This window comes from Solanum verrucosum, unplaced genomic scaffold, assembly GCF_900185275.1.
Source record: "Solanum verrucosum unplaced genomic scaffold, falcon-dt-bn FXZP01000230.1, whole genome shotgun sequence".
Taxonomy (NCBI): Eukaryota; Viridiplantae; Streptophyta; class Magnoliopsida; order Solanales; family Solanaceae; genus Solanum; species Solanum verrucosum.
The window spans coordinates 1,459,431-1,473,632 of record NW_026019954.1 but is presented as its reverse complement, the minus strand read 5'-3'; the positions used below and the strand labels follow the sequence as shown (position 1 = coordinate 1,473,632).

The 14,202-nt window shown below is 32.3% G+C and overlaps 3 protein-coding genes across 3 annotated transcripts in view; 1 reads left to right on the top strand and 2 right to left on the bottom strand.

Moving 5' to 3' along the window:
- Window positions 1-14,202, bottom strand: part of LOC125814193 (14-3-3 protein 7) — a 330,997-nt gene that overhangs the window by 299,741 nt on the left and 17,054 nt on the right. The gene's annotated exons all lie outside the window — the stretch shown is intronic.
- LOC125814182 (protein PHOSPHATE-INDUCED 1-like) lies at window positions 2,257-3,385 on the bottom strand. The gene has a single exon (XM_049493638.1). It carries the CDS (start codon window positions 3,328-3,330, stop codon window positions 2,389-2,391), a length of 942 nt encoding a protein of 313 aa, XP_049349595.1. The 5' UTR covers window positions 3,331-3,385; the 3' UTR covers window positions 2,257-2,388.
- Window positions 5,914-7,010, top strand: LOC125814179 (protein PHOSPHATE-INDUCED 1-like). Its single transcript, XM_049493633.1, has one exon. It carries the CDS (start codon window positions 5,952-5,954, stop codon window positions 6,918-6,920), a length of 969 nt encoding a protein of 322 aa, XP_049349590.1. The 5' UTR covers window positions 5,914-5,951; the 3' UTR covers window positions 6,921-7,010.

The window sequence follows — 14,202 nt, the reverse complement described above, 5'->3', positions numbered from 1 at the left end:
CTATGGGTATCGCTCACTGCTATAATTGACTTCATTAGTGTTGCTGCACCACCACTTTCGTGATAGTCAAAATATTGAAAGAAATGTGCAAAACATAGCAATGTAAATATACTAACCCACATCCCCACAACTACTTCATACATTTTTATTTTCATTGTTAGTTTATTTGAGGAAAAGATATTTTAAGTTTTAGATCAATTTTGGTAACTATTTTAAGTTTTAGATCAATTTTGGTAACTATTATTCCTTAATAGGAATGGAGAGGGTATGTCCAAAATATGTTTTAAAAAGTAAAGGGAATCAATCCGCTCCTTCGAAGTACACAATTTATCAAATGGTGGTGAATTCGATCTTCATGGATAAGCTTACATACATGCCGCGTCTTAGACATGTTGTAGATTGCCCATTTCTCATACCGCCCTGTCTAGTTAATACTCCCTTGCCCACTCCTCAATCCTCATACCTGCCTTGTGAGTGAAGTAATTAATACATACTAGGTTAGTACTAAAGTCACCATTATATTCACGCACTCACCAGAAAAGAGATATATTGCAAAACATGCTTCTTCTTCTTCTTTTTTAAGAATTTTTTTTTTTGTTGATGATAGTGGAGTTCTTTTGATGAACACTAGCGTGAGAAGCATTTTCACGACCCATTCTTTATCACTGAGCTTTCAATCGGTTTTGTTAAATGTTCACAAATTAGTGTACATGCATATTTATTTAATTTTCTAACAGTGGCGGTTCAACGCAATCGGAAGCCTAAAGCGAAATTTCAACTAGAGGACTAAAATCTAAATAAACTTTATATCCATTATTTTTTTTTAAAAAAAAGTTCTTACATTTTCAAATGCAAAGTATATATACTTAATAATTTTTTTATAAATGATTTATTCGATTTCTTTTTCAATTATTAGCTTTAGACAAGATTTTATCTATTCAACGTTGAAAACATATTTTTACTCATGCAATTATTATATCAATTGCTAACATACTTGTATAAGTAATAAGTTGGCAAATTTCAAGATAAGAGTTAGAACATAGAATTTGATTCAAGAAGTTGATAATTTGTATACTCCATATTTTACTATGTTTGTTATAATGCTTGAAAATCTAAGAAAAAATAGAACAAGAATTTACAATTCGCTTTGTTCAACACTTTTTGACTATTGATTCATATTTTTAACAGAGTACTACTCTAACTTATCAAAAATTTAAAGAAGAGAGTGTAATAGGAGTTAAAAGAATAATGTGAATATTAGTGTAGAGAGTGTAAGAAAATAAAATATTTCTTCTTAATTTCTTCTATTTAAATGGGATTAAAGAGAATAAAATAGTATTTATAATATATATATACATTATAAATAATTATTTTTTTCTATAAAAAAATAAGCACATAATTTATTCTTAGTAAAAATTTAAGTTCCCTAAAATTGGGGGACCTAAGGCAAATGCCTTATTCAAATAAGCATAGAGCTGACCCTGTTTTCTAATACAAATATATAGTCTACGAGAAAGTGGGTTCGTCATTCTCCTAGTTATGTCCCTGCCACCACTTAAATTATATTATGTGCCTCTACTCAAAGCGTCGTGTCCATTATAATTACTAACGCGCTATGGACTAGCTGTCACTTTGCAGTTTACACAGCTTCACTCCAAGTTTTTAGGCATTTGTACATTATTTCAGTTCAACTTGGAAAAGAGTAAAATTTTAAATTACGGTCATACAAAATAATATGTACAGGTTTTAAATTTGTGAAAATAACCGGAAATGCACCTTCAAATCATATTATATTTCAATTGAAACTCATTTCAGTGTATATTTTCATATGGTGTCGTATTTCTTTTTGTTTACCCTTTATACTTGTAATTTCAAAAAGCAAATTATATCCTATAACACCTAGCGGGGGAATAAGTGAAAAATCCTTGAAAACAATTTGCTTGCATATTCCAATTAAATATATTGGCAGCTCCTTCAATTATACATTATTATTAGCATTTAGTAAAACACGAAAACAGAGCCTACTAAATAATTGGCTTCTCCATGTTTATGCTTAATAGACGTTCTTCCAAGTCTTATACAGTATATAAAATGTAAAGCTAATAATTTTCTTAGGTGCGCAACTAATAAGCCTTGGCCTAATTGAACATCTCTAATTAATTAAGCTGAATTCCCAAAATATTGTTGATTTGCATTACCTGTTTTTGTTTGAAAACTAAATCAATTGAGCAAGGAAAACAAAATTAGAAGGTAATATAGACATAGCAAAATAATTTTATCGTATATTATCATAATCTGAAACAAATGAATGAATCAACAAATTGTATCTTACAAATCTATGCTCAACTATATTATAAATATCCTATTATGTAAATACTGTTCGTCTCTCTAGACCAAAGTGGAGCATGAAGATGTAGCAGGATCATATAAAGCAGGAACCAAATATTTCCTTCCGTTTGTACCATGTGCATTGTAGCTTGCACCTGTTGTTTTGTCCACCAATAAATCTCCAGCGTAGCCTGGGTAAGCACCCTTCGCGTAGACACCAGGACAAGCAGATGCAGCTTCCAACGGCGCATCTGCTTCGCCCTGATAATAACCTTTTCCAAATGGGTTTGTGGCGGTTCCAGCTAATAAGCTAGCTAAGTTGATCACCATACCGTCAACACCCACATCGTTGTTTGGTGCACCCAATGGTCGGCTTTGTGGTCCGTAGATAGGCTGGTGGAATGGCCAGGCGCAGTAACCAGGACACAGAGTCTCTGAGTTACCGACCCAGATATAAGCAAATTTGTAAGTTTTGCCCTTAATAACTGCACCCTTAGAAGACCCATGAGTTCCACACCGATTGACACAGAACCCATCAACAGCAACATCAGAGGCGGTCAAAACAACGTTAATGGCGTCTCTCTGTTCACCCTTTGATGCCAATTGCACGATTTGTTTCTGGGTCAGTGATTTTCCAAGGGAATAATTTTCGATGAGAACTTGTTTCCCCAAAGAGAGGGTAAGTGTGTTCTTAGAATTGGCGAGATGGTAGTATTTTTCAGTGGTTTTCCACCATTGTGCTACTGAAGGATTGGTTTTAGATGGAGTTGAAGAAGAAAGAGAGGTGATGAAATCAGATACAATAGCTCTTTGAGATGGTTTGAATTTACCATACCAAATCAGATTAACAGAGATTTTGCCTGATAGAAGTGCACCTTTGTGGTACTCCAGGAGCTGCATTTGTGGGTCTTGGACTAAAGCGCTGAGCTTTCTTGAAGCAAAACACACATTGATGAAAGAAATCAATACAAAAAGTGATAAAATGAAATGGGAAGAAGACATTTTCTTTTTCTCTTCTTAAAAACAATAAGGAGATGTTGAAAACTTTGATGGAAGTTTAGAGTAGTTTACTAGTTTGGATGGAATTTAGGAGAAGAGAAGGGGAATATATATAGTATAGTAGTACTACAATTGAGAGAGAGAGAGAGAGAGAGGAAAAGTGAGTTAAAGTAAAACGCGTTGCCATGATTGATTAACTGGTGCTAGCTGCACAACTTAACAAAACTTTACTCCTATTTAAGTTATAGCGGTTACTACTTCCGCGGCTCAACAGTTCACAATTGACTTCACTGCTACAACTTACAATTAACTTCATTCATTAGTGTTCCTATTCCAGTCTCCTCGGAGTAAAATATACTCAGTCAATTTTAAATTTATTTTGATTTGACATAGAAATCGAAATAGTTGAAAGACTTTTAAATTTTATAATCTTAAATTCAGATGAACCCCTTGCTCCCACTTGGCTCTGTCATAATTGTTGATGGATGAGCTAACATGTATAACATGCAAATGTTAGATCCACCAAACTGTAACTATAAATAATAATTATAACCATGTGTATCAATTGCCACCTATTTTTGTGTTCTAGATTGTACCCTCTTAATACCTGCCCTGTCAAGTTATTACTTTTACAAGTCAAAACTTAAATTCTACCCTTAACGCGTTATGGAGTAGCTAATACTTTACAGCTTCACTTCAAAATCTTTAGTTATTTCGACTATATTTCTGTGGAAATTCACAAAAGAAGTATCTCAAGTTTTCTTTTTCTCTGCATTGAAGTTGGACTAATCCGAATCCGTACCACATAGGGCTCCATTTAGGGGAAGTGCTCCTTGCGCAACCTTATTCACTACACTACAATCATTGGTGGTAAGTATTTGAAGTTCTATTTTCACCAACAAAAAGAGGTTTTTTCCTTACCCAATGGCAAAAGTTCAAGAAAATCTTTGTATAATACATTTCTCTAAATAATTGGATGACTCTTCAATTATTTGCATTTATTAAAATACAACAATATTCCTTCCCATTTTTCATAATAATTGTGCATTATTTAAAAACCATCAATCTTATAATATAGTAGTTGTCATGACAATTGACATCCAAGCCCTACAAAAAAAAGAAAATGATAGAATTAAGTTGGACAAAAAAACCAGAGAGGGCAAAGTAACATATATACTTGCTTGATTTCTAATTCATTGATCCTTTCAGAGAAGTTTGGAAGAATGCCAGAGATGTATATTGTTCTTTTGCCTGGTCGAAACTGGAAACATAGCCCACCAAATTATTGGCTTCTCTAAGGCTATTTTCGTAAAATTTCCACATGTTATTCACCATTACAAGGATAATGCTAAATGGCCAGAAATTAAAAAAATCTTTAATATTTTTTTAATTTTAAAATAAACTGATTTTTTTCCATTTTTTAATAAAAAAGTATTAAAGTTAAAAGGATAAAAATGTTCAAAAAGGTAAAATACCATTCTGGCCAAAAGGACTTTTCCCCATTATAATTTGCTTAGGCGCAACTAATCCTTTAATTTGCCTAGTTAATTGATCTGAATTAATAATGCTAAGATATACACTAAATTAAATTGCCTATCATTGTATTATTGGCCTCTAATTAGTAGAGTTCAACGTAACAAATGTTGGGCATTATTTTCCTCCTTTGTTTGGCTTGGAACTAAAAAGGAGAAGGAAAACGGTTTTACTTCCTCAAAATGGTGGTTAGCTTATTCCTTCATTTGCTTAATAGCAAAACATTAGGACTTTAAGTAAGCAACGTGCCGGAACATGTAGTATGAGATTAATAAATGAATTTTACTTAATTATACTCATTTTATCTCATATTACTTATCCGCTTTTTCTTTGATCAAAACCTTGTATTTGTATAAGAAATTTATTGGACGTACAAATTATTATTCTGATAATTTTTATTTTTATTTTGAAAAAAATGAAATTTCAAACTCATAAACTTTAACTTCTGATTTCGCCTTTGTCCTTAAGAAACCATAATTAAGAACCGCACAGTTAAAATTTCAAGAGTCAATCAATTTTTTATTTATTGATATTTCTGTAAATAACTTTTATTTTAAATTATTATTATGATATATAATACCATAATTTTCAAATATCTAAATTTTATTTGAAATAACTTAAAAATTTCTAAATTCAAATTTAAAATTTCAAAATATCAGTAAATCGAAGCGTAGTACATTCTTAATAAATCTCAATTGTGAGTAGTGAGTACTCTATATTATATTTAAATTTGAAAAAAGAAAACCTGATATAAGCGCGCGATATGCCGTGGTTTGACAGTTATCACTTTTGTCATTTTCGATTCTTTCCACAAAGATGACCGACCAAACACAACTTCATTTTTGTTATTTTGCTGTGACAGTTGGCTCTCTTAAAACCCTCTTCAATCTTAGCTGTAACTTTGCTGTGATCTATGTGCACATTCACTCCTAATCTCTTATTATTAAAATACACTCTTTTCTATTTAATTATATATATTCATCTTCATTAGTTAACCCCTATATATACTTAACACAGTTAACACCCTCTCCTCACTCACTCACTCACACACCAATTCTCAACTATTTTTCCTTCATAATTACCTAAATAAAATGGCTTCTCTCATCAATACAACTCTTTCTTTTTTACTTCAACTTTCAATTGTTCTTTCTTTCTTTCATTTCTGTGTAGCAACCAGGAAACTTGAAGAACAAACTGATCTGTATAAGTTCCATTACCATAATGGCCCTCTTCTTACTGGTAAAATCTCAATTAACCTTATTTGGTATGGCAAGTTCAAGCCCAATCAACGTGCAATTATCTCAGATTTCATCACCTCTTTATCCTCTTCTTCAACAAAAATCTCTCCCAACCAACCATCTGTAGCCACGTGGTGGAAATCGACTGATAAATATTTCAGTTTACTAAAATCCAAAAAATCATCTCCTTTATTTCTATCACTTGGTAATCAAATATTCGACGAGAGTTATTCTCTTGGAAAATCACTTAAAGATGAACATATTAAACAATTAGCAGCTAAAGGCGATCAAAAAAATGCAATTAACATTGTGTTAACGGCGTCTGACGTAGCCGTTGATCGGTTCTGTACCAGCCGATGTGGGACACATGGATCTTCTTTGAGTCCCAACAATACCCCTCCCAAGGGGAAGATTTACAAATTTGCCTATATTTGGGTTGGTAATTCGGAGACGCAATGTCCAGATCAATGCGCATGGCCGTTTCACCAACCCATCTACGGACCACAGGGTCCAGCCCTGGTCGCACCCAACAATGATGTGGGCTCGGATGGGATGGTGATAAACTTGGCTAGCTTATTGGCTGGGACCGTGACGAACCCTTTTGGAAATGGTTACTATCAAGGATTAGCTGACGCGCCACTAGAGGCAGCGTCAGCTTGTCCTGGAGTTTATGGGAGTGGGGCCTACCCGGGATACGCTGGCAATTTGTTGGTGGATCCTACTACTGGTGCTAGCTACAATGCGCATGGTGCTAATGGGAGGAAGTTCTTGCTACCGGCGTTATTTAACCCTTCCACATCCTCATGTTCTACTTTGGTTTGAAGAAATTATGTTTTTAATTAATTAGTGGGTTAGTTATAAAGAGAGTTGTACTAAGGGAAATTTAGTTAATAGGAAATTCTTTGATTCTATGTAATTCATATTCTTTCGTATCGATTGATAAATAAAATTATTCCTGATTTTTTGTTACATGTATTCTACTATTTCATAGCAAATTGGTATTGATTACAAAAGAAGAAAAAAAATTTGTAGTCTTTCTAGAAAAGAAACTCTTTTTGACAAGGATAATAAGAATTTGGGATGTATATTGCAATAGAAAATGACCATTTATTAATTGATGTTGAAAGGTGTGATCATCTCTACTAAAATGTTGTCAGAGAGAACATTTTTATTATTTAATTATATTCTCAGCACGCCACGTGCGGGCCTGATTTTTTTTCATGAGCCAATCACGTGAAAATTCTTTTTAATTTTAGGTAGCGGTGAGATTCGATGTCAGGACTTTTGCCTGCTCTGATACCATGTTGAAATGTGTGACCATCTCATCTAAAAGTTTAAGCTTTTAGAGAAAGTACACTTTTATTATTTAATGATATTCTCAACCATTGATAAAAAAAAAACCAAAAGATTTGCAATCGATTCTAATGGCTTCAACTGAGACATTGTAATAATTAAGACCTGATCACATATAAAAGTAACTTCCTTTTGTAATCACTCTTAGATGTGAATCAAAATTCTGTAGAAAATATGGGTTTATTATTATTTTCGTACAAATCATTGAACTAAAGATTGTGCTCTTATACGTCGTGCTAACTAGTTGGGCCTTTTCATTGAAATTTGCCTAAAATATGTTGATGGCCCAGGCCTGTCACAAGAAAGTATTGTGAAAGGAAAAATTATCTAAATACATATCTTATTTTATCATAATCTTTTTAAAATTCTCTATTATTTAAAAAAAATTCAAATATTCCCTCTATGATACATCACTCCCCTCTCGATGATACATCTCTACCTCTCGAATACATCCCTCCCCTCTTTGATACATTTTTTCCCTCTATGATATATCCCTCCCCTCTCGGATACATCCCTCCCCTATGTATCCAAATGTTCTATCCCCTCTCGGATACATCTCTTCTCTTTCGGATACATCCTTCCCCTATGTATCCAGATGTCTCCTGATGTATGAGATTTATGTATCCGAAATTCCAGTATGGGATTTATGTATTTAGCTCTTAATATTATGTGATTTATGTAAATTATACATTGGCAAATGTTGGCCCTGACTCCTTCTTTCTTAAATATAAGGACCGTTTTGCCATTATTTTTTATTTTTTATTTTTTTTGATAAACTACCTGATTAGACATACATGCATACCGCGTATACTAATCATATATATTCTTTCAAATAATTATGTATCTTACCACTTTTTCAGAGTTTTCTCTCATATATTGAGGAAGATATCTACACATAGATACGTGTATTTTGCTACTAGATACACTAAAATAGAAAAAGAGGCGAGCGAGATAGACATGTATCTCAGATGCATGCGAATCACATTAGATACATATATGCCAGATACAAAGGAGAGTGGCGAGCGAGATGGAAGGGAGATAATCGGCATTTGTTATGTATACCAGATACATGCAAATTCACTTGGCTACAATGTATCTACAATAAATTACACCTAATTTTGATCCCATGTATCTCGATATATATGTATCTAAACGTATTTGAATGCACAAAAATATGAAAAGATTCATAATATTGCAAACTAGTGTGTATCTCAGTAATTAGTTCCTAAACTAGTGGAATTTCTATTAATTTCCCTCCCATCTTTTTTGGGAAAATTACATGGTTAAGTAAACATATACTAGCTAATTAGTCATCATAGCTATAGTTTTAGTTAATTATCACTCGCGACCAACATTCAGTGATAATAATGTAGGTTGAAGTTTCGAGTTTGTATAATTCGTACATTTATATATTTTTGAATTTGTATAATATAATTTGTATAACTTTTGTATAATGTAATTTTGTATAATATAATTTGTATAACTATTTATAGTTCAGATGTTTGAGTTTGTATAAATTCGTTATTTCGAGTTTATACGAAAACAACTTAATTATATAAACGTACCCGTGAATTATACAAACGAGATAGCTTAAACTATAGTTACAGCCCGAAAAAATGCAAACTATAGCTTTGAAGCATAATTAAATTTATTATAGTGACTATTTGCGAAAATTCTTTTTTTTTTTTTTTTTTGAAATATCACTTTATTGAAGAATTAGTAGTCATTTGTCCATATTTTATTGTGAAAAATAAAAAAGTAGCTTTTGTTCTCAAAATAAAAAATTAAATTTGAAAATTGTTGTGTTATGCTATTAATACAATTGTTTTTCAATTCTTGTGAATAATATAAAGTAAACATATTTTTTGATGTTTTTCAAATTCTGAAAATAAATTAAAATTTAACTTCAACTTCAAAATTTTACGATCAAACATATTTTTCGATTCAACCCCTAAAAAGAAAAATCGACATTGTGTTCAACTAATGCACATACGAATCATAATGGAAGTAGACGTAAGTAGTCAACAGATACCAAACCAGTATTTAAATTTTTGGTTGAGAGATTGAAGATTTGATGGAAATGAACGTACAAACAAACGGCTCAATAAGTTTGATGCCTTCTACCCACCGTTTAATTGTGGATGACTGGATGCTACCTTACTTTGTCTCTCTTCTCCGTAACAAAAATTAATAATTTCTCGTTTCAACTTCTTTATCTAATTTTAACTTGACATGTTATTAAGAAATGAAATAAGACTTGTGAAATTTATGGTTTTAAATTAAAATTTTTGGTGTGTTTGGTACGAAGGAAAATATTTTATTGAAAAATAAGTTAATTTCTTACTTATTTTCTAGTGTTAAATTAAAAAATGTCCCAAGAACGTTTATATGTTATCTAGCAAAATATTATAAAAGTAAGATGAGATGGGAATGGGGATAGGGGTATGGTCAAGGGGTGTGAGGGTGAGCTGTATAGTTAAGGGATAGGGGTTGGGTGTGAGGGTGAGCGGGAGGAGACAATAAATTTGGAATGTCACTTATTCAATTAGTTTTTCCTACTTTCATTAGGAAAGTCATTTTCTCATTGTTAAAAAAATTGTTTTCCAGAGTAATATTTGTCAAAATCATACATAGGAATATTGAAGAATATTTTTTGAAAAATATTTTCCTCCATACCAAACACATTGTAACATGTCATGTCTAAAATTAAAACTGAAAATTAACAAAAGAATGAGTTTAACATTCAATTTTAAACGAACCAAAAAAATAAATTAAAACAGAGAGTATATATCATATACTCATGTCTATGTAACTCAATCGAGTTGTTGTCACGACCCAAACTGTCGTGATTGGCACCCACACTAACTCTTCAGTGGGAGAACCACCTACAAATCAAACCAAGCAACTAAACCAAAATTAAGGCATTTAAGTTACGAAAACAAGTTAAATACTAAGGAAATTAATAAGGAGTTCTCATAAACTCCAACAAAAGTCTAACAAGAACTAAACAATGCGGAAGAAATAATCTAGAACCTGAAAGTCAATGTACCAAAACATCTAACAATGAACCAAGTCTAAACAAGAAGGGATGCGATCCCCAACTAATGTACTAATAACTAATAGAACATAGTCTAGGTCTGGAAATGGTGGACATAGACGAAAGAGAACTCATGGTAGCCCGAAAGAATTGACTCACCCTTGAATTCGAAAAGTGCCAAATAAGATCATTTAAGGGTTTATTTATGACTTTAAGTCGCGTCTGGCCCGCTACAGCAGTCACCACCCCGCTACAATGGCCCCGCCAAGGCGGGTTGAACGAAACAGAGAGCTATTTAAAGAATTCCAAAATCTTTATTTCACTACCTCTAACCAACGATGCTCAGAAAATACCTTTTACGCTAAGATCGATTTCGGGAGTTCTACTCGCCCGAATTCAATTCCGTAAAGTCATACGGATTCCTTAACGAGTTATCTAACCACTCATGTAATCAAAATCATAAATAATTCACCCGATTGTTACCAGATTTCCCTACAGCTCAATGACTCCGATTTCGTCCAAATCTGGATAAGGTTGGCAACATCCAAATACTACGAAAAAGTTTTCCGGCCCCAAATTTTTCCCCATTGGCATTTCTATAACGACAGGAACAGGTCGTTACAGTTGTCGACTCAATAGTCATTCAGTGCCTTGATTGGTGTTTGACCAAGCTTTAATTACTCATGAATTATGAATAGCTATCTAGATATACTACAGTATTATTAAGAGAGTTTGTCAATGTCTAATTCAATGTTCGTTTAACCCTCTTCTTAAATATTAAGGCATGCTTGAAAATCTAAGGTACTACTATTAGGTTCTATAATTCCTAGGCTAGTAATTATAATGACTTACTAATTTATTTACCATAACATAATTATATATTTAGTTGCACATCAAGTAATGTTGAATTCAAGAGTGTACTTAAAATTCAATTAGTTGCACATCCAAGTAATGTTGAATTCAGAAATTTGATTAAGGGTGTACTTAAAATTCTATATATATGTATACATAAGATTTTGATTTATATACACGATACAATTTCCTAGATATGCATTATAATGTTTCAAAAAAAATTGCATGCATCTTGCCGTGGATAGATGTCTCATGCCATCTTTTGTGAACAGGTATGCCCGAGAATAAATTATAATGTAACTCTAAATAAGCCACTACTCTTGCTCCAACTAGTAATCCATAAAGGACTTTAACAAATATAAAATCGGAGGCCTATACCATACATCTTGCTGCCTTGAGATGACTGCATCTCAACAACATGACCAAATGGAGGTGGAAAACTCTTATATAAATTGGACGATAACTATCACCTTCTCTATACTGATATACACTCTAAAGAAGTAATAGAGAATATGACACATAATAAAATTTAGGTAACAATTAAAATAAGTATTTTTTTTATCTTTTATTTTATTTTACACCCGGTGTTCAAAACCCATATTGGAGCTCCGACTAAATTCGGATCGCACTCTGCCGTTCCCATTCAAGGGTGGCGCTCCCAACATAATTTTCTCCATACCCAGAATTCGAACCCGAGACCTCTGGTTAAGGGTGAAACACTCCCACCAGTGCATCACAACCCATATTGGTAATTAAAATAAGTATTCTATTTAAAGTAAACATGTAACAATCATCCAAACAAGCTAGGGTAAGTTAATAAAATCACTTCTTTCGTCGTTTTAGAAATGGGTAAATTAAATTTCTTTAGAAATATGGACGTTGCTTCATGCTATCTTCAATTTGTTGCCGGGCCCTCCTCGCTTCCTTTTTGACATTTGTTAACTACTCCCTACTCTTAATTAAGGTTGCAAATTGTATAGTATGAAAACGTGTTGGGTTAATTAATACTTTCTCCGTCCTATTTGATGTGAGTTAGTTTGATTCAGTATAGAATTTAAGAAAGAAAGAAAGCGTTTTAAAATTTGTGATCTAAAATGAGTGACAAAAATTTGTGTGACTATAAATCATTGGGAAAATTGTATATAATAGCAAACTATTAATTCAAATTAAATGCTATAAATATAGTTTGATTTAATTGTACCTCATAGCAAACTGTTACTATTTCACCTCTCTCCTGGTGAATCTCGCTCGCCACTCTCGTTCTCTCCCTCGCCTCTTTCATTTTTTATACAAACGCAAGTGGATAAAGTGCGTTTGTGTTTGTATAAAGCAAGAGAAAATTGTATATATACATATATTTTCATTCCCCTCTCTCCCCTCTCCCAGATCTCGCTTGCCACTCTCCCAGATCTCGCTCTCTCACTCGTCTCTCTCACTTTATACAAAAAACGCAAATTGTATAAAATGCGTTTGTGTTTGTATAAAGTGAGAGAAAATTGTATATATACATATATTTTCGTTTCCGTCTCTCCCCTCTCCCAGATCTCGCTCGCCACTCTCCCAGATCTCGCTCTCTCACTCGCCTCTCTCACTCACCTCTCTCACTTTATACAAAAACGTAAATGTATAAAATGCGTGAAAATTGTATATATATACATATATTTTCGCTCCCCTCTCCCAGATCTCGCTCGCTCACTCGTCTCTCTCACTTTATACAATTAATCTTTTTGTATATGTATACCAAAGCTGATTATACAACTGTTTTTTTTTTGTATATGTATAGCAAAATATACATATTTATGTTTGCTATGGAGCACAATTATGCAAACTTTGCTATAGCATACAAATATGAATTTTGTATTTGCTATATACATGTGAAAGTTGCTCTAAATCATTTCATTAAGGGTAAAATAGATATTTTAAAGTTAAATTGTAACTTAATATAGAAATGTGTCATTCTTTATAGGATGGATTAAAAAGGAAAGTAAGTCACAACCAATTTTACATTAATTAATGCATCTCCTACAATTGGAAGCCACCGAAAGGGATACACTTTATGAGCAACGACTAACTTGATTCATTGCATGGACCAAGCATCATTCATTTTAATTGAGTTTTCTTCAAGAGTTTCGAAGTTTTAATTTTATTTGTTCAGTTTGAACTTTTCACACCTCTAAATAACAATAATGATTGAAATAACTATTAATTTATCATAATAATCATGTTAATAGACGTTTAGTCTTAGATCTTAAAAATTTATTTAAAGAATAAGTAATTAATATTAAGAATATAAAATAAGAAAATATTTTTTTTATTATACTGAAAATAATAAGTAAAAATAAAAATATATTTTTAATATCATAGACGGATAAAAGTAAACGAAAGAGTAATAGATTAATCTTTTTATGTTTTCATCGATCAAGTCAAGATGATCTATCATAATTAATAACATGGAGTATATGCAAAGGCTAATAGCTAGAAACGGTGTAGAGTAGTATATCATATTATCGATTAAATTTAAAATTTATATTATATGAGAGTATATATAATTTAAATGCTTTATTCAAATTGAAATGGGGTGTCAATTATTTACTATAAGCAAAGTGGGAGTAATAAACTCCAGAAGATCAATAGCCTCAAAAGTCAAGCGCTCATCCAGAAAGTTCAGACCACCTTATTTAGTAGCTAGCTAACAGTTTTTAATTAGTACTTAATCAGATGATCAACAACCTAGATTACGCAAACTAAGCTGTACATTTGGATAAACCAAAAGGAGATTAGTGACACTGATCAGGTGAATTTCTATGGATTAATGGATAATCACAGCAGTCTTCTATATCTTCAAATTTAATTTTCCTCAAT

Excerpts from the sequence above, each read along its gene's own strand:
- LOC125814182 (XM_049493638.1), bottom strand. The coding sequence starts at position 3,330 with ATGTCTTCTTCCCATTTCATTTTATCACTTTTTGTATTGATTTCTTTC.
- LOC125814179 (XM_049493633.1), top strand. The coding sequence starts at position 5,952 with ATGGCTTCTCTCATCAATACAACTCTTTCTTTTTTACTTCAACTTTCA.